A 21697-nucleotide genomic window follows, 5' to 3' on the forward strand; every position below is an offset into this window, starting at 1 on the left:
TTTGTCATGTTGTATATCAATATGGTTGTTCCATTTTGTTGCATTGTCAATGAAGGGGTAATCGTCGGGTAAACACACAGTCTGGGGTAGCGTATACTGAGCAGAAATATTACAAAACAATGCAGCCGAATCTGGCAAATCGTTATACATTTTCGGAATCTCTTCGGGATAAGGGTTGAACGACGGATACAACTGGAAAATATAAAAAAATCCCATCTTACAATGCTGATAATAATATGCTATATAAGTATAAACTTTTTTCTACCAAAATGCTCTTCTTATCATACAAAATATATTATTATATTATTTAAAGTTAGCATTCATTTATATGTCCCATACGTAATAGAGAAACTACATATTTCATTTCATCACCAAAATTTATTTCTCTCTCAAAAACTAATTTAATTTTTTTTCAAAAAGATGAACAGCATCAATGAAAAACAACCCTTTTACCTCATCATTAACATTAGCACCAATCATAAAACTAATAGTTGTCACTAAGATGAATGACGTTCACGCAGCGCAAGTAAGTTGACCAACCATAAGCAAGAGAGCATCGGAGCTCTCACTTGTGATTGGTTAAATCACACGCGTTGCGCGTATGTCTTTACGCTGTGTCCTAGTGATAACCAATCATTGGACAGTTATAATTTATTTGAAAGTTCAACAGAAAATAAAGTAGGCTTACATATCTCCAATATACAATTACAATACCAATGCCTTAGTTAATTTTCGCTACAAAAAACAAATGTTTATATTTATAATAATATTACGATTATTATATTATTAGTGTTTCTTCAAATTGTGAAATATAATAAACGTTTACTACAATAACAAACAACATGGTCGACATACTGCAGTTTATGTCTTTCCCTCATAAACTGTACCCGGGCCTGTACCTGTATAACTCTGTTAATGTTAACACATTTATACAGCGCTTTTGACAACCAACAGATAGTACACATTATCAGGGAAACGTTCACTCTTCCGTAACATTATAGTATGAGAATCGATCACTTTTAGGAACCATGTCAAAAATGTTGTCTACTCTTTAAACTTTCAACGCAATTGTTTATTGTTTTTGGATAATCATACACATTGTCTATTACATAACTGCCTCATAAACGTCTACATTCGAACAACCAAAACTGTTTACTGTTTTTTACAGTAAAACGTGTAGTTATTGCAGTAGAATAAATGTTGACATGATCCCTTTTATGTTTACCCCAATGGCGGAATTTAACTATTTCCTTCATGTGACCATATCCTCACAATTTTCATAGCACATGCTTCCTCTATATTCCCCATCCAATTATCTAGTTATAGTATGTTATAAATAACATACCTATAGTATCGTATTGTGTATATTGTACCATTACCAACAAATCAACACTGTTTAATATCTATCTTACTGTTAGTTATACAAATGTAACCATATGATTATTGATAATATAATACTAATCGTCTATTGTTAGATAAATGGTTTATTCATTTAAATAGTTTAACGAAATAATGAATTAAGTTGCTATTCGTTTTAATTGCACGTCTATAGTACGTAAAATACAATAAATAAATAAACCCACACAATGGTATGGTATAACTTAAAATGGAATTATTTTAAACAAGTAATATTGACATAAACTTAAATTATATGGTTCTTAAATTATACTTTACTTAAAGATGTATTGTCCCTTGAAACACAAAAAATGAAGGTCAAAATATTCTAAATTTAAATTGGCCATATCAAAGTAATATTAAAGTTATTCACTTTAGGTCGAAAATTCGAGCCAAAAACAACAAGTTTACATAATTAACAGGTAAATTAATTTGATTACATTTCGTCTGCAAAATCGTCGCGAGCAAAAGTAAACAAAGATTTCAAACCACGAGTATGCATTATGCATGACGCTAATTAGGATTGTTTACAACTCGTCACGGTTGAGAAGGTGTTTTCACACAGATCGCGAAGAAATTTTATGATTATGCATACAGATGATCCAAACAAACGCGTTGCATTATGAGATATGTTTTGATCGAAAACTTTGACTGGAAGTCACAGTTATTTTTTGAACAAAAATATGTCTGTATTTCAGTTAAATGATTTTTTTTTTCGACTAATTTTTGGTGAAAGTTAATAACTATTATGATACTTCAAAATAACCCACTTTTTTCGAAATCTTTTTTACAAATTTTTTTTGGAATTAGTCAAAGGGACAATACATCTTTAAAAAAAACAAACAACGAAACAAATTACATAATAATTAAATCATTATTGAGATATTTGTATTTAAACACCAATGATGTGGAGAATGAAAAAATGAAATACACTGCAGAAAAAAAGACATTCTAAATTCGGTGGATGACCAAACAGTTTGACAAAAAAAGTGTGATGTGCCCAAATATGGTAGTGATATGCCCAAGTATAGTAGTGATATGACATCATCATTCCATATATGGGCACATCACATTAAGTTTGATAGTGTAGACATAGCTTTAGAATAGTAAAGAATTAAGGAAGTCTCAATTTCCGAATATAAATGTTGGAATTTCCAACGCCACTATCTCTGTCTACACTATTAACTTTATGTGACAAAAAAGGTGATGTGCCCATATATGAACACGATGACGTCATGTCACTACCATATTTGGGCACATCACACTTTTTTTTGTCAAACTAGTTTGATAGTTTTGACAGAGCTTAAGAAAGCTAATTTAATATTGTTAGAAACTTATACCGATACTAAACTGACCCTTGACCTTTCCTTAGAACAATGTACATACATATTAACATTGTTTAAAACTAAAGAAAGAATAGCTTATAATTTAAATATTCCTTTGTGTAAACTAATTATAATAAATAAGTTCTTAGATCAAGTACTATCAATTAAAATAATTTAATAATACAACTATCTTATATTACAGAATATGATGTTATATATACAGTATCTAACGTCTACACTATCAAACTTTATGTGACAACGAAATGTGAAGTGCCCATATATGGACATGATGATGTCATATTTGGGTACATCACCACCATAATTGGGCACATCACACTTGTTTGATAGTGTAGAGAATATACATCACACTGTCTGTATGCACATTTTTTAGTAAATAGAAGCTTTCGTTTTCGCACAATAGATGACGGTAATTTACTGTGTCGGTTATGGAACGCGGATCCGAAATACACTTTCCACTTGTCACGGTCTGGTAACTTCGTCTACTCTTCCAAAACGAAATCTCACTAATGTAACAACAGTATAATCAAACTTTAAGAAATATTTACATTCATTATGATTTTCACACGGTAAGTCTGTCTGTCTATTGTTTTATCTGTTTTGTTGCCTTGTGTTTTTTTAGCACAATTCTAAGGAAGACATTTTAATTCCCTGCACACTCGCTTTTAAGTATTACTATTATTGCTAATGGAATGGGAATATGAAACATAGTAACATGAACCTATTAATGTTTATTTACTTGTTAAATTCAAGTACTGTTATATCACCTAAGATGTTTAAATTTACATCAACCTCAATTTAGTGAAAAATCTATTTAAAAGGAGACCTACTGTTACAGAATAACTAAGATTGATCAAAATTTGCTTTCGTCGAACAAGCACTGTAGTGCAAAGACACCAAATAGTTAAAACGTTAATTTAATAAGGGCATTTCAGCCTAGAAAGATCAAAGTTTTTTAATGCTTTATATTATCATATCGGTCATGTAGGCCTACAAACCTGTTATAATGGACCATTATATGATGGGGGGGGGGGGGGGAATAATTGGCATAAAAAATGGCGTTTCTCCTACTTCTCACGCGATGAATAATTATCAAAGCATTGTCAATTTGTCATTTTGTATATCAATATGGTTGTTCCATTTTGTTGCATTGTCAATGAAGGGGTAATCGTCGGGTAAACACACAGTCTGGGGTAGCGTATACTGAGCAGAAATATTACAAAACAATGCAGCCGAATCTGGCAAATCGTTATACATTTTCGGAATCTCTTCGGGATAAGGGATAAGGGATACAACTGGAAAATATAAAAAAATCCCATCTTACAATGCTGATAATAATATGCTGAAGTATAAACTTTTTTCTACCAAAATGCTCTTCTTATCATACAAAATATATTATTATATTATTTAAAGTTAGCATTCATGTATATGTCCCATCGTAATAGAGAAACTACATATTTCATTTCATCACAAAAATTTATTTCTCTCTCAAAAACTAATTTAATTTTTTTTCAAAAAGATGAACAGCATCAATGAAAAACAACCCTTTTACCTCATCATTAACATTAGCACCAATCATAAAACTATTTGTCACTAAGATGAATCACGTTCACGCAGCGCAAGTAAGTTGACCAACCATAAGCAAGAGAGCATCGGAGCTGTCACTTGTGATTGGTTAAATCACACGCGTTGCGCGTATGTCTTTACGCTGTGTCCTAGTGATAACCAATCATTGGACAGTTATAATTTATTTGAAAGTTCAACAGAAAATAAAGTAGGCTTACATATCTCCAATATACAATTACAATACCAATGCCTTAGTTTAATTTTCGCTACAAAAAACAAATGTTTATATTTATAATAATATTACGATTATTATATTATTAGTGTTTCTTCAAATTGTGAAATATAATAAACGTTTACTACAATAACAAACAACATGGTCGACATACTGCAGTTTATGTCTTTCCCTCATAAACTGTACCCGGGCCTGTACCTGTATAACTCTGTTAATGTTAATGTTAACACATTTATACAGCGCTTTTGACAACCAACAGATAGTACACATTATCAGGGAAACGTTCACTCTTCCGTAACATTATAGTATGAGAATCGATCACTTTTAGGAACCATGTCAAAAATGTGTACTCTTTAAACTTTCAACGCAATTGTTTATTGTTTTTGGATAATCATACATATCATACATACTTTAACTGCCTCATAAACGTCTACATTCGAACAACCAAAACGTGTAGTTATTGCAGTAGAATAAATGTTGACATGATCCCTTTTATGTTTACCAATGGCGGAATTCAACTATTTCCTTCATGTGACCATATCCTCACAATTTTCATAGCACATGCTTCCTCTATATTCCCCATCCAATTATCTAGTTATAGTATGTTATAAATAACATACCTATAGTATCGTATTGTGTATATTGTACCATTCACAACAAATCAACACTGTTTAATATCTATCTTACTGTTAGTTATACAAATGTAACCATATGATTATTGATAGTATAATACTAATCGTCTATTGTTAGATAAATGGTTTATTCATTTAAATAGTTTAACGAAATAATTAATTAAGTTGCTATTCGTTTTAATTGCACGTCTATAGTACGTAAAATACAATAAATAAATAAACCCACACAATGGTATGGTATAACTTAAAATGGAATTATTTTAAACAAGTAATATTGACATAAACTTAAATTATATGGTTCTTAAATTATACTTTACTTAAAAAAAACAAACAACGAAACAAATTACATAATAATTAAATCATTATTGAGATATTTGTATTTAAACACCAATGATGTGGAGAATGAAAAAATGAAATACACTGCAGAAAAAAAAGACATTCTAAATTCGGTGGATGACCAAACAGTTTGACAAAAAAAGTGTGATGTGCCCAAATATGGTAGTGATATGCCCAAGTATAGTAGTGATATGACATCATCATTCCATATATGGGCACATCACATTAAGTTTGATAGTGTAGACATAGCTTTAGAATAGTAAAGAATTAAGGAAGTCTCAATTTCCGAATATAAATGTTGGAATTTCCAACGCCACTATCTCTGTCTACACTATTAACTTTATGTGACAAAAAAAGGTGATGTGCCCATATATGAACACGATGACGTCATGTCACTACCATATTTGGGCACATCACACTTTTTTTGTCAAACTAGTTTGATAGTTTTGACAGAGCTTAAGAAAGCTAATTTAATATTGTTAGAAACTTATACCGATACTAAACTGACCCTTGACCTTTCCTTAGAACAATGTACATACATATTAACATTGTTTCAAACTAAAGAAAGAATAATTTATAATTTAAATATTCCTTTGTGTAAACTAATTATAATAAATAAGTTCTTAGATCAAGTACTATCAATTAAAGTAATTTAATAATACAACTATCTTATATTACAGAATATGATGTTATATATACAGTATCTAACGTCTACACTATCAAACTTTATGTGACAACGAAATGTGAAGTGCCCATATATGGACATGATGATGTCATATTTGGGTACATCACCACCATAATTGGGCACATCACACTTGTTTGATAGTGTAGACCGAGCTTTAGAATATACATCACACTGTCTGTATGCACATTTTTTAGTAAATAGAAGCTTTCGTTTTCGCACAATAGATGACGGTAATTTACTGTCGGTTATGGAACGCGGATCCGAAATACACTTTCCACTTGTCACGGTCTGGTAACTTCGTCTACTCTTCCAAAACGAAATCTCACTAATGTAACAACAGTATAATCAAACTTTAAGAAATATTTACATTCATTATGATTTTCACACGGTAAGTCTGTCTGTCTGTCTATTGTTTTATCTGTTTTGTTGCCTTGTGTTTTTTTAGCACAATTCTAAGGAAGACATTTTAATTCCCTGCACACTCGCTTTTAAGTATTACTATTATTGCTAATGGAATGGGAATATGAAAGATAGTAACATGAACCTATTAATGTTTTATTTACTTGTTAAATTCAAGTACTGTTATATCACCTAAGATGTTTAAATTTACATCAACCTCAATTTAGTGAAAAATCTATTTAAAAGGAGACCTACTGTTACAGAATAACTAAGATTGATCAAAATTTGCTTTCGTCGAACAAGCACTGTAGTGCAAAGACACCAAATAGTTAATGTTATAGTTGAAGTGTGATCTTGGTGAAGTCCAAGAGGGAGATAGCCAGACCAAATATATTTTAGATTTTAGAGAATACAAACTCTTGGATGTGGCTGAAGCCAAACTGGAATGTTCCTCAGATCAGATTTATACACATTGATTAGTCAGTATATCATAACGACCAATCGCGCTATTTGACGCCAGTAAACGCTGTTTGACATCAGTCACGCTCTTTGACACTAGTCAAGCTTCTTGACCAATCACAGCATTTATAAAGTCTAGTAACAATTAAACCCATATTAGGAGTAGAGTACTGCTTAAACTATGACAAATGGAAGAATTATGCAACATTTACACAAGTTTAGAACCTATGCTGAAATGATGAACGAGTTGGACAGACTTCAACAAGATTCTGCAAGCTCTTCAAAGTTAAATGTCAATCGAGCATTCTAAAAAAGAAATGATTTTTTTATTTAAAAAACATTTATTACAATATTTAACGTGGATGGACCACCCTCGTTATATACTGTTGAATTAAAAAAAAAATGATAAAACATACAATGACATATTAGTTTTCATTTTTTAATAGTATACGATTGACTAAACAAAGGTCATGGTTCAAACTAAACTAACAAAGTGGAAATATTTTGGAAGCAAGGCTGAACATTTTGTAAATTAATTTATTTTGTTAATTTTGTAAAGTATCTTGTGCTTACAAAAAAGATGGGGTGGTGTTTCTTCACTTTAAGAGTGCATGTGTGTGTTGGGGGGGGGGGGGGGGGTTGGCTTCATCTTAGGGGGGGGGGGAGATTCTTACTATTTCAACTTCTTCATGTCCAAACATCTGCAGTAGTTGTTCATCATCATCATACTCCAGATCAATGGTACCATTACTACCAGTCCTCACAAGATTCTGCAGCTGTACATTTGAATCTAGCACCATCTCCCTACTTGAGTCTACAAAATCATCCAGTTGTCCCATTTGTTCTTTTGCAAAATTTACAAATACCTACAAAATAAATAAATTTTTGGATTACTCAACCTCTTAATTTTAAAACATTAACTTTAACTCATTTTAATGTTACAGTTATAGGAAATTTATAAGCTTTAGACTAATAGATAAAAGTGGTCCAATAATAGAGGGGAGTTTTCTATTAATAGAGTAGAGTGGTCCTTTAATAAAGAGAGTGGTCTCTTTTTAGAAAAAGAGTTTTCTATTAATAAGAGTGGTCCCTTAATAGAGAAGAGTTACCTATTAATAGTGAAGAGTGGTCCTTTAATAGAGAAGTACAGTCTCTTGATATAGTGTTATTGTAAGATCTTTATGTTTTATTTGATAAAGAATGGTTGGCAATTTTCTCAAAAGATTGTAACATTTTCTTACATTATCTAATGTGGTTTGACTGATGGAGTAATCTTCAATTTGCAGGACCGTTTTCATGTTTTCTAGCCGCGAAAACAGCCTGCTCAGTGACGTATTACTTAGTATTATTCCGTACTGTAACATGTTGTGATGTTCATCCTTCAAACAAAAACAAAATGTTAGTTTCTAAAACACACACATATCAATGACTAGCAAAGATACCCCAGAGTAGTTTTCAAATGTAGATTCAAAATTTCCCAGTACTATTATTATCATTTTGATTAAAATTGATACCCCATGTGTATGGATGCGTGCAATTGCAAAAATGTTTATAACGAACAAACATAAAAACACAGCTTAGGTGGATATAAGGGGGGAAATTGGACACCATTTTGGCTGCCATATGAAAACCAAGATGGTAGATAATTTTCAAAAGTAGTTTAAAAACTTTCAAGTATAATTCTGGTAATTTTAATACCACAAAAATGTGTAAACCAAACAAATGTACAAACTCTCTCACATGCAACATGCATTTTGCGTATTGTTAATCACTGTATTATGTGACTCATATAAACACAGATTAGAGTGACTCAACGAGTCACAATACAAACCTTTAGTTCAGCATCGTAGAATTCACTTTTAAAGAATTGTTTAACAGGAGCTGTGTGGGCACCCTTGACACGAATGCTTATTGTGTAACCGCCGCCAAACTTATTCTTTAAATGTTGTATACTACCAAGACATTTGAAGCGGCCGTTTACTAGGATAGCAAGACGTCCACAAAGAGCTTCACATTCTTCCATACTATGAGAGAGAAATTTTGAAAACACATGAAATTGAAAAGTCATAACTAAATATTTTTCTTTTTTTTGTAAATTAATTAATTTTATTTATACAAAAACATAAATGAAAATAACATAAATCTTTGAATAAGCCATTTTGTAGTTTTGACTACAACAGTTAAATACAACCAAAAATCCATTCACAGTTCTTAAGATAAAGTGACCTTACCTATGCGATGTTAGCACCACTGATCTCCCTTCCTTGATGATATTAAGTATCAAGTCCCATAGGAAGCGTCTTGAATGTGGATCCATACCGGTTGTGGGCTCATCCTAACATTGATCAATAAATACATTTTTTTTTAAATTTTATCATATAAGACATTACAAAAGAAAACATAATACAATTTAAATTAAAAGCAAACAAAAACAACATAGATATCCATCCACCTTATAAATTAAATAAAGGTTCATAAAAATTATTCTAATCTCTAACAATTTCATATTTGATTGATTGTTTCTAATTGTATTCATTTTTGTATTAAAAATATTTCCCTTAAAATAATAATAATAAATACATGATAAATATCAGAACATCAACAATAAAATATCAATTCTAATTAAATTACTTTTAAGTTAGTTTTATTTTCTTTACAATGTAAAGAAACTAAATACAAGTTTACAAATACATGGATTTAATAATTTTTATTTTCTACATACCATGAATATAACTTGAGGGCGCCCTATAAGGGCAATAGCTGTTGAGAGTTTGCGTTTGTTTCCTCCACTGTAGGTACCAGCAGGCCTGTCGGCATATTGCACTAGAGCTAGTTTTCTGAGGGCCCAATCCACAAGCTATGATGTAGAAGAAGACAATATATGTCACATGTTATGACAGTAGGCCACACTAACATTTCTAATAATTGTTTAACATTATTTTGATGAAATGTTTTTTAAGTTAAATTTGTTCACCTTGTTCTCTGACTTCTTAGTAACCCCTTTCAGTCGTGCGTACAAATGTAGATGTTCTCTAGCGGTTAGCTCCTCAAAAAGAGCGTCAAACTGGGGACAGTAACCAATGCAACGATAAACAGCATGGCGATCCTTTAATATGCTGCAATAAAATATGAATAATCATTAATCATAATTAATTAATAAAATATGAATATTCATTAATCATAATTAATTAATAAAATATGAATATTTATTAATATCATAATTAATTATAACATGAATGTTCATAAAAAGCGTAAAGTATGTTAATACAAATATACACCCAAACAATCCTTAGCAGTAGAAATTATGAATATTAAATATTCAAATTATTCTCCAAATTTTCAGTTGCAACAGTAACCTCATGAATATTAATTAGCAATATTCATGAGCATTCTCAACATTGACATTTGACCTATAAACTAATATTAATTCATGTATGAATTTACAAGTTGTAAGTTTTTAAACATGCATTTAAATTTGATTGCGAGAAAAATAAAGAATACAAATTTAAATATATTATATTAATTTGCATAATACAGAAAATGAAATTCATACAAAATAAAAAATGTCTTAAATATTTTACAAATGTAATCACATATTTTATAAAATAATACAATAATGTTGAGACCAAAAAACCCCCCAAAAATTAAATAAATAAAAAAAAAATCTAATGAACCCAATTTCAACACCTATTTGATATCAATTTGTTATTAAATGAGGGATATAATCAAACAGGCACCTAAGCCCTCAACAGAGATGCCTGGAAGACTTGCTATCCAAGTTTGACTTGGGGGAAAGTCCTCGGACCTTGGGCAGAAAGTGCCAGTACTGGAAAGTACTCTGTCAAACCAATACCCTCTCAGGTGGCCAAGATGTCTCAAGGGACTGAGCCGTGGGTGGTGAGACGATAGTCATATCACAGTCATGCAAGTAACCTTTCATAGGTGAACACAACGAGGCTCACTCTCCAGAATCTCCTCTTTTTAAATTTTATTCAGGTTTCGAATTACAGGAATTGAATTCTATTTCTCTGATAAGGCAGGACATGCGACCAACTTACCTTATTCCATTTAAGAAAGCATCCCCCTTTGATATTGCTTGGTCTCCTGTCAACATTTTAAATGTTGTTGTTTTTCCAGCACCATTAACACCAAGAAGGCCAAAGCACTTAAGTACATAAAACAAAACTTAAGTCAATTCAAGGAGTCCAAAGCACTTAAGTACATAAAATAAAACTTAAGTCAATTCAAGGAGTCCAAAGCAATTAAGTACATGGAATAAAACTTAAGTCAATTCAAGGAGTCCAAAGCACTTAAGTACATAAAACTAAACTTAAGTCAATTCAAGGATTAGACTCGGTGGATGGAGTAAAATCAAATCTGGGGAACTTTATAAGGAAGTTTCCTTACTAGATCATTTTAATATATAATATGAAAATGGAGGTTAGACTATTCCATTTACAAACAAGGGATATTTAATTGAAAATGTAAAAACTTACCTCGCCTTGGGGAACTCCTAGGCATAACCTATCTACTGCATAGTGCTTACTAAAGTATCTGGATTTAAAAACCTAAAAAAAAACCATGAACATATCAAAGCTTAGATAACATTTATAAACATTAATATAAATATATAGTTGGTTGAAGTAGTAGTTACCCATTTAAATATATTTTTTCCACAAAACCATAAATTTAAAAAACTAATTTTGGACACCATTGAGGACTGTTCTTGTAAATGTGTAAATGAGAAGAAAGACAAAACAATAATAATTTCCTAAAAGGCACTATTTTAATGCAACTCTCCCTGTGCATGCATTTTTAAACACAGGGGGAGTTGATAAAGATTTGTTCACATACTTTGGTAAGGTTTTCAATACGTAGAAGGTCTTCGTTTGCTTCTCCACTCAAAACGCGACGGCGTTCAGCCACAACATCCTCGTCTTCTTCCTCTGTACCTCGCTTTCGTCCAATTCTTCTTCTGCTGTAGGTTAGATTATAAATTTGACGAACTCGGTGAATGGAGTGTAAAAGGGAAGAGGGACAGGGGAAAATAAGAGGAGGAGAGATAAATTTCAAAGGCAATATATGTTTAATGCATTTATTAATATATATATTACAGTGCCAGATCCATGGTTCATTAATTAATGTCCTATTATTTGAATTTTAATTTAAAGCTCTGTCTACACTATCAAACCAAAAAATGTGATGTGCCCATATATGGACATGATGATGTCATATCACTACCATATTTGGGCACATCACACTTTCTTTGTCAAACTAGTTTGATAGTGTAGACAAAGCTTAAGAGGGTCTGGGTATTATATATATTATATGTATTATATAGATCTATAATTTTAAATATAAACATTATGGACATGTTTGTTCAATGACACTTACAATGGTCTGATGAAGAACTTGTACTCTAGCAAAATGGTGAATATGAAAGCTGCTAGGCCTTCTATTCCCATAATAACATACATACGAGTCATAACATCCCACTCAAATGGCATTTTCACCTTATCGTCTTCCCCTGAAAAGTAACAACAAAATCTATTAACAACAAAAACCTTTGTGTGACTCCACTAAAGCCTTAATCTCTGTCTAGAGTATCAAACTAGTTTGACAAAAAAAGTGTCCAAATATGGTAGTGATATGCCTAAATATGGTAGTGATATGACATCATCATGTCCATATATGGGAACATCACATTTTTTTGTCACATAAAGTTTGATAGTGTAGACAAGGCTTAAAGTCAGATTACAAGATAACATTCTTACCTATTTTGTAGTAATATTCATTTAAAAATTCATTATATGCTAATTCCATGAGGCCTTTTCCGAGGCAGTAATTGGGAAACATCAGGAATGCTTTATGGAGAAATTCATAGACTTCTTTCAGCTCCTAAATGAATGAATACCATTATTATTTGTAATAGAAAAGTATTTATCTCTTAAAACCTATGTCATGCTGTATAAAATATACACTTGTCCCAAGTCCCTAGTTTGTCTCTTTTCAATCTGTTAATACATCTGCGCTACCAGCAGGTGATATAATTTTTTAGAAGTGATTCCAGCTCAAGTATAGATAAATACTATAATGATACTATGATACTGCCAAAATGTTCCTTTGAAACAATCGTCATCTAGCAATTAGACTATATAAAATAATAAGGTATTGTGAATTTTTTATTCCAACACACATAAGCAATAACAAAATAATTGAGAAAAACATTCAGCAATACAATTAAAAAAAAAAGGGGGGGGGGGGGTAGGGGAAGGGGAACTTGGTGTTTCTGCAGATAGTCTCATATGTACGATATGTATATATTATATTTATATTGGTGTTAAGAATAGGTAAACTAAAGCAAACAAGTGATATGTACAGAACCTCATCATAATTGAAAAGCTCTAACATGAAGCTGGCAATGACTGTTGTGATACCGGTAAACAGATTGATAATGATGAGAAAAACATAAGCAGCACTTGATTCACTGAAGTAGAATGAGGCAGGGTACATCATTGGAGTGATAGAGTACCTAGTGCAACAAGAAATAATCTTTTGATTACAAATGACGTTTGTATGTAAAAAAAAGAAATATACAGTATCTGAATTGAAATTAATAACAATAAGTGAACTTCACTCCCAAAGACTTTGTTATAACACTTTGATTATGTAGTGGGGTGAGTGGCCAAGCGGTTAAGACAGTGGAACCGTAATACCTTGTCATATTAGATGATTTGACCAACCCCTTCACTCAAACCAAGTTAAATAGACACTATACAAATATATACTGTAAGTGATAGTATAAGACCTGATGTTACACCTGTGACTTACCCGTACAGAAGGAAGAGTATAATAACAGCTGGCATGTTTGTTTCGGAAGCATACGCCGGAATGTTGAACAACTTTAAGATCAGGATACAACAGCTGGCAGGCACCATGTAATTCATCTAAAATACAAGATGAACATGAAATGAAATATTTTAATTGAGACAATGTGGGGTCTTGGGGGCCAATTTAGTATAAAAAGTGGTTAGTATAGAGAAAGCTTAACATGCATTAGAGCATGTTATCACCATTAATATCACTTTTCCGTTAGGTACGGCTAATTCAAAATGACACATGATGCGTAATTGACCAATCAAATTGCAAGAATACTATCAGGTGTGCTATAATACCAATAATTGAATTTGCCATTAATGTTAATGTGGGGGAACCTGGAGGGGACCTGTGTCTTGCAGCCTAACTGAGCTAAATCGCACAGAGGTGTGGATGGTGTGGACATAACAATTTCATCTTCCCTTCTCTTCCACAATATTGGGTAATGTAAATCACATGAGCCAGATATGTACACTAAAGTTCTTGTTCTAACACCAGTACTATGAACAAGAAAAGCCTTGAACTTATGCCAATTATATGGCTATGGCTTGCGGCACCCCTGTCTTAACCCACTCAGCCATTTGACTCGGTCATCACACTTACCATGTCCCACAAAAAGTTTGAAGACCAGTAGACCACTGGGTTTAAACTACTGATAAATTGTAAATGTTTTGCTTTGGACGATTTTTCAGCGACAAGGAAAACAACAAAACTGGCTGGGACGAACGACATAGCAACAATGATGAATATAGAAATCACCATGTTGGTTCCTTCTTGTACTCTGAAACGAAAAATGTGATATTACTAGCAACTCTGACTTCACTACACTCCAAAGATACCCTTTTGAGCATGGAGACACAGTACAGAGAACCTGTACTGTAAATCCACAAATGGCGTTGCATGTCCATTACAATCGGAACCTGGTGTAGTTGCAAAAGCTATCACAATAGCAAAATCTAATTGAGCATGCACAAAAACGCAATTTCTTCTACTGATTCACATTCTTTAATAACTGATTCTTGAAACTGTACTTATAATTTGGACAGTAGGCATCTTCTGTAATACAGTGTAACATGTGTATCACAAGTGCTGCCTGTTATGTTAGAGCCTATGATACAGGAATCACATGTGATACTGTACAAATCATAGGTAAAGTTTCAAAAATCGACATTGCATGTGTGCACATGCTCTATCAGATTTTGCTATTGCTATAGCTTTTGCACCTACACCAGATTCTGTTATTGTAGTGGGAGGCTCTTTCTCAGCATTCATAATGGATTGATATAACCCACCTCAAGTTGAACAATGAAAAATAAAAGAAAAAACATCAAATGTTTAATTTCTACTTACATATAGTCATTTTCGATATTATAACTTGTTTTATTCATCGGATGATTAATGGCGGTAATGCCATATCCTGCTGGGTTGCCATGGATTTCAGGGTTAAGGTTCGCTCGTAGTATTAGGTTGTTGAGAACGTTGATGTAGGTAGGCATGCTGTGAAAACCCTTGTGATTGTGAAATGCCTATGAATGGAGTATGTATGAAGAAACATGGTAAAATTCAGGTACGAATGATTTTTATCGACATGGCTGAAATGTATCTGAATATAATATAGCCTACACTTATTTTTATTTTCATTACGAAAGGCAAAATATGGAAATAAATGATGTTTCTTACAATTGCAGCGTTTCTAACAGCTATCTTGCGGTATTCTGGTGCTGACATATCTTGGTACGCCGTTGGTACATAGTCACGTATATTACCAACTGAAAAAGCACCGTACCTAGCAGAGCAAAACAAGAATAGCATCAACATGCAGGAACCCAGTCCAGGAAGAAGAGAGGGAAAGTGTCTTTGGGACTATCGAAGAAGGGGATGCAGCAAGTGCCTTTAGGGATATCGATGAAAGGGGATGGGCAACTGCCTGTGGAGCTATCGAAGGGGATGGGCAAGTGTCTGTGGGGCTATCGAAGAAGAGGAAGGGCAAGTGTCTGTGGGCTATCGAAGAAGGGGATGGGCAAGTGTCTGTGGGGCTATCGAAGAAGAAGAAGAAGGGCAAGTGTCTGTGGGCTATCGAAGAAGGGGATGGGCAAGTGTCTGTGGGGCTATCGAAGAAGAGGAAGGGCAAGTGTCTGTGGGGCTATCGAAGAAGAGGAAGGGCAAGTGTCTGTGGGCTATCGAAGAAGAGGAAGGGCAAGTGTCTGTGGGCTATCGAAGAAGGGGATGGGCAAGTGTCTGTGGGGCTATCGAAGAAGGGGATATATGCACCTTTGGGACAGTCGAAGAAGAGGAGGGGAAAGTGTCTGTGGGGCTATCAAAGAAGGGGACGGGCAAGTACCTTTGAGGGTAGGGAAGGAAAAAGTGATGGTTGTGAAACACAGAGACGAGTCAAAAAAATAGTTTGTATTATACAATTGTATACAACAACCATATCTACCTGTGTAACCTGTACTTGTTTGTAGTATAAAGCAAGTAACGTGTGATATTCCGTCTATCAACATTCATCATTTGATCACTTGTGATCACCTTCGTTCTTTCGGGGTATGGTCTCCCGACATCTTGTGGACAACTAAACCCGGTGTTGTCCTCTGAACAAACGCATGTAATCTCACGAACAGCTCCACCTATCAAAATCAAGTTCAATTTACTTTAGGCCTAATGAGTATGAATAATAATAGTTTAGTAAGATACAAAATATATGCATGTGAAGTACAGTACCATTACATTATTTTGCAATATGTTATGTTAGACATAAATCAGAGAGATATTTTTTGAGTTTCTCAAAATAGCAACATTGGCTACGGTCGCCTAACAACATTGAAATGCTATCATACTATTAACTATGTAGCGATAAAAGGAGAATGTCCAATGTGTAGAATTTAATTAGGGCAAAACATTCCCCCAAGCTTTAAAAAATAATTTTTTTTATTTTTTTATTTTATGCTATCTATCTAAAATAACAAAGCAGAATATAAAATTAATCCATTAGGGCATGGAATAATAGTAATAAGAATATACTCTATGATTAGGGTAATAAACAAGTATAATTCAAGATTCATGGTATCAATTTTATACAAACACCCCTAAAAACAACAATGGAGTAATCCTTTTTAAAAGAAGAAATGTTTCTTTTCACATTATCAAAAAAAATAATGGATGATTCTATTTTCTTTGCAGGTGTAAAGATTTCTACTGTAAAATTAGTATTTTGTTAGAAGCGTTACAATACATTCGACGCATTGTTCAAAATAGCAACACAATTTTCTCGTCTGTACTTACTGCGGTTATTATTCATTATCCTGCTTTCTAGAGTAATTAGTAGGAACAAAATTAATGATAGAAAATAAGGGTAAAGGCAAGGAATGAGGTAGTCAGTGGCAGATCCAGAATTTTGAAACAGGGGGGCCTAGGGCTTAAAAGTGAAATGAATGGCCAATCTTTTGCATTATAATTTGTGAAATTTAGAGGGTGCCCGGGCCGGCTGGGCCCCACTTGAATTTACCCCTGGTAGTGAGGTAAGAGTGAGAGCTCTGCTGGTATAATTGGCTGATGATGAGGATGAGGGAATGTGGTGGTTTCAAATAAAGCTCTGTCTACACACAAAAAATATGATGTGCCCATATATGGACATGATGATGTTATATCATTACCATATTTGGGCACATCACTACCATATTTGGGCTCATCACACTACTGTCAAGAATAATCTATGATTCAATTTTAGTTAGTAATTTTGTACCTTTTTTGTATTTAATGGTAATTTTTTTCGTATAAAAACCTTATGTCAACTATTTAGTTGTTATGTATATTTCTACTATAGTCATGCATGTGATGACAAAACATATCTATGACTTGTGAAAAGACATGCATATATTCTATTGTTGTTCTGCTGTCTGTAATATAGAAAACATAGTGAAGATGTGATTAACATATCCAAACTACCAAAAAACAAAACCAATCTTAAGCTCTATCAAACTAGTTTAACAAAAAAGTGTGATGTGCCCAAATATGGTAGTGATATGGTCAAATATGGAAGTGATATGACATCATCATTTCTATATATAGGCACGTCACATCTTTTTGTCACATAAAGTTTGATAGTGTAGACAGATCTTTAGAAGAAAAATTAGGGTCTTACCCTGCAATACAGGAGAGTACTTTGTTGCTGGCTTTGGCGGTTCTGGTACATAGTTTCTAAGCGCATGAGGCTTTTTGAAAGACCGCCTGCACATCAAATCGTAATACGTATCCATCAAGTTGAGGCTTGATGAGTAATTCAGCGACTTCAGTTTTTTGTCGAGGGTGCTGTTGAATGGGGTCTTCACCACGCATGTCGCGCCAACACCACTTGGCATCTTCAAAGTGTCCACGAGTTGCGAAGGCATCGCATCACCGTATTTCGAACGATGAACCTTTTCTTTCTGATGCGAATTTAACGCTTCATTTGCATGTGGAATGAAATTTCCTCTTGGGTTTGTAAGTGGGTGATATTGAGATGGAGTTAGAATTAGAGGTGGTAGGTCACCCATGAGTGGCGCTGCAAGAGCAACAGTCATGGCAACACAAATAAAAAACACTGGAAGTAGCAGCTGTGAAAAAAGCCCTTTACGATTGCGTTTGATGTGGTGAAGACGCTTGACAAAGAGGGCATGAAACTGGTTCATGAACAGCAGAAATCCTGTCATGTTAGTACTGTCAATATCTTCTTCGTGAACTTCTTCTGAAAGGTTACAAAAAAAAACCCATTGACCAAAAATAAAACAAAGAAACAATGATGTTAACACAAAGATGTGTATTCGGACAATCCCATTTTCCTTTGGAGGGGTCTCTAATGCAAAATTGGCATATTTTGATCTATACAGATAAGACTTAAATAAATGAAAAAGATGGTATTCTATCTGATTAAATACCTTGAGGTGAGCTTTCCTCTGAATCTATAAGAGGCATATCATCATCTTCAATTGATGATGAAGAGGAGGAGGATGATGTGCTTGGCTCTTCATTCACATCTGTTAATTCCATTTCTCGCGGCTTGCTGTTTCTGTTAAAGAACCTCTCAAACCATGAGCTAGATTTTTTCTCGTACTTCATTTCTGAAAAAAAAAAGTGAATTTCATTCATTTAAAAAATAATTTGCCAGCTGTCAAAACAGAAATAACAATGTATTATTTCCATTAAGGCCAATTTACACTGACAAACAGTAATAGTAAGTGGTTCTTGTAGGCCCCTAGGCTAGTGCATGTTGCAGGCAACATTGGCCTTGTTTAGACATACAACTGATACACAGTAGGCCTAAAGCAGTAGCCTGATTCACAAACGAGTTAATTTGAGAGCACAACTGGAGAATGATGCATAAAAGGAAACTTACTTGGGTTGTTAGCTCCAGACTTCTCAGACACCTTCAGGAAAACATCCTCCAGAGATGTGTCTGCCAGTCCATAACTGGAAATCTCCAGAGCAGCAAGATTTTCCTCCAGATTGTTGAAGAACTTCTCAAACATGCCTTTGTTCTGCGCATCTGATGGCAGAATGTAGGTGAGCTCTTGGATGGTTTCTGATGCCAGTTCTGCATTCTTGATGTAAGATTTGATAAACTCTGTAACCGCTGCCTCTGAGGTATTGCACTGGAAGGAAGCCGAGGCTCTGGATGTGTTTACAGGATCACTTGATGTATCTATGAAAGTAAAGTCAACAAATTGTCAAAAAAGAGCGGAAAGTCCGTTATTATAGGCCAGTTATTTCATTATTTTAGGTATCCTTTCTATATAAATAAGCAAAGGAAATACATGCTGTTTTACAACTAAGTTACTGACAAAAAGAGAGCCCCTCCTTGGGAAAAACTCCTATTAAAAGGACACTTTCTTGTGAAACAAAAGTGGGGTTACACAGTGGACACCTCTATTCAAGAGAAACCCCTATTAAAGGGACACTTTATGTGAAACAAAAGTGGGGTTACACAGTGGACACCTCTATTCAAGAGAAACCCCTATTAAAGGGACACTTTATGTGAAACAAAAGTGGGGTTACACAGTGGACACCTCTATTCAAGAGAAACCCCTATTAAAGGGACACTTTATGTGAAACAAAAGTGGGGTTACACAGTGGACACCTCTATTCAAGAGAAACCCCTATTAAAGGGACACTTTCTGGTTAGACAAACAAATGACATGTGTTTTAACACTACAGCCAACCCCTATGCAGGGGACACCCATATTAAAGGGATAGTTTGGAAGGTCCTGAAGGGGTCCTCTTAATAGGGGTTCTCTTGCATATTTTTTAATCACTAAGGCCATCCCATGTTCAGTGGACACCTCTATTAACGGGACACTTTGTTAGGTTTCAAATGTGTCTAAAGTATTTAAATTAATTACCACTTTTTGTGCTTTCATCATCAACTTCTGATCGCCGTTTAACAAGCGTCAGTCGATACCCATCACCAAAAGTTGCTTTTAAAAACAGAGAGCTGCCGCAGCATTTTAATTGTCCGTGTGAGATGATTGCAATACGGTCGCCAAGTAAATCGGCTTCATCCATGTGATGCGTTGAGAGAAGAATGGTACGACCTTGAAAAAACATAAATAATACATTGATTTATTTAAATAAAAACCAATAACAAGCTCTGGCTTAGCATTGAATAATAGATTTATCCAGAATTAAAGAGATCAAACATGATGATGTCATATCACTACTATATTTGGAAATATCACTACTATATTTGGAAATATCACTACCATATTTGGGCACATCACACCTTTTTTGTCAAACTAGTTTGATAGTGTAGACAGAGTTTTATACTCACCACTTTTATATTTTAGCAGCAGCTCCCAGATGGCTCGTCTGGCATAAGGATCGACACCAGAGGTGGGTTCATCCAGAATAACTGTACGAGATCCTCCAACAAATGCGATAGCTACAGATAATTTTCTTTTCATTCCACCAGACAGCCCCTTCACTTTTTGTTTTCGCTTCTTAATCAAACCAATATCTCCAATCACTCTATAAAGAAATAATACCCCAATTGCAAATTTAAGTATAAAGGAATATTAATATAATTTTAAGGAACTTTAATTTATATGTTAATGCTGCTGCTTTAGATGTCCGAGTTCAGCTCACAATCTTGATTTTGCAAATGGTCTGTTGCCTGTGACACGGTTTGTCAGTCTCGGGAGATTGCTCCACAATGCTTCCTTTCGAAAACAAGAAGCTATACATATACAAGGCCCCTATTTAGGAGAAACCTTTGGTACCCAACAAAGATTCAATTGTAAAAGATAAATTCTTACTTGTCCATTTCACTTTTAATACAGCTATTTGGTGTTCCCTTTAGTCTGGCATAAAACCAGATATGTTCATCAACAGTCAATCTGAAAAAACAACAAATAATCATCTCAATAAAACGAATATGCAATATTTATATTGAGTATTATTGAAATAAAATGAATATGCAATATTTATATTGAAGTAAAATGAATATGCAATATTTATATTGAATATTTATTTAAATAAATTGAATTTTAAATAAATGAATATGCAATATATGAATGAATCTTATCCAATGATTTGAATAACAAAAATAAAAATAGTTACTTGTCGAAGAGTGCATTATGTTGCGGACACATTCCAAGACTCTTCCTGATTTTCAGCATGTCCGATCGGATATCATTGCCATATATGGTGGCTGTTCCTGATGAAGGTGGGAACAAGCCTGTGAGTATGGACCTATAAAAAAATAACATATACAAATAATTAACTGGTTCGATAAATAAAGTCA

The 21697-nt window shown here is 33.6% G+C and overlaps 2 protein-coding genes across 3 annotated transcripts in view; one reads left to right on the forward strand and one right to left on the reverse strand.

Moving 5' to 3' along the window:
* The window catches only part of LOC144838754 (microtubule nucleation factor SSNA1-like), a 204999-nt gene that overhangs the window by 25593 nt on the left and 157709 nt on the right, over positions 1–21697 (forward strand). The window lies entirely within an intron of this gene.
* Positions 4202–21697, reverse strand: part of LOC144838722 (ATP-binding cassette sub-family A member 2-like) — a 47896-nt gene continuing 30400 nt past the window's right edge. Inside the window, exons 21-46 of one of the 2 annotated variants that reach the window (XM_078694177.1) lie at positions 21514–21645; positions 21210–21290; positions 20726–20922; positions 20298–20489; positions 19295–19600; positions 18837–19019; positions 18065–18646; positions 17206–17232; positions 16364–16550; positions 15604–15709; positions 15274–15449; positions 14527–14704; positions 13879–13994; positions 13432–13579; positions 12822–12945; positions 12442–12574; positions 11902–12025; positions 11544–11615; positions 11106–11212; positions 10022–10163; positions 9770–9904; positions 9279–9382; positions 8879–9071; positions 8289–8426; positions 7722–7913; positions 4202–7353 (exon numbers count right to left, since the gene is read on the reverse strand). In XM_078694177.1, the coding sequence (XP_078550303.1) occupies positions 7306–7353; positions 7722–7913; positions 8289–8426; positions 8879–9071; positions 9279–9382; positions 9770–9904; positions 10022–10163; positions 11106–11212; positions 11544–11615; positions 11902–12025; positions 12442–12574; positions 12822–12945; positions 13432–13579; positions 13879–13994; positions 14527–14704; positions 15274–15449; positions 15604–15709; positions 16364–16550; positions 17206–17232; positions 18065–18646; positions 18837–19019; positions 19295–19600; positions 20298–20489; positions 20726–20922; positions 21210–21290; positions 21514–21645 (4123 nt within the window). In that variant the 3' untranslated portion in view covers positions 4202–7305. The remainder of the gene's footprint in view (positions 7354–7721; positions 7914–8288; positions 8427–8878; positions 9072–9278; positions 9383–9769; positions 9905–10021; positions 10164–11105; positions 11213–11543; positions 11616–11901; positions 12026–12441; positions 12575–12821; positions 12946–13431; positions 13580–13878; positions 13995–14526; positions 14705–15273; positions 15450–15603; positions 15710–16363; positions 16551–17205; positions 17233–18064; positions 18647–18836; positions 19020–19294; positions 19601–20297; positions 20490–20725; positions 20923–21209; positions 21291–21513; positions 21646–21697) is intronic. The other variant, XM_078694178.1, reaches the window with a different exon arrangement.

The sequence above is a fragment of the Antedon bifida genome, chromosome 3, assembly GCF_963402885.1.
Source record: "Antedon bifida chromosome 3, ecAntBifi1.1, whole genome shotgun sequence".
Classification (NCBI taxonomy): domain Eukaryota; kingdom Metazoa; phylum Echinodermata; class Crinoidea; order Comatulida; family Antedonidae; genus Antedon; species Antedon bifida.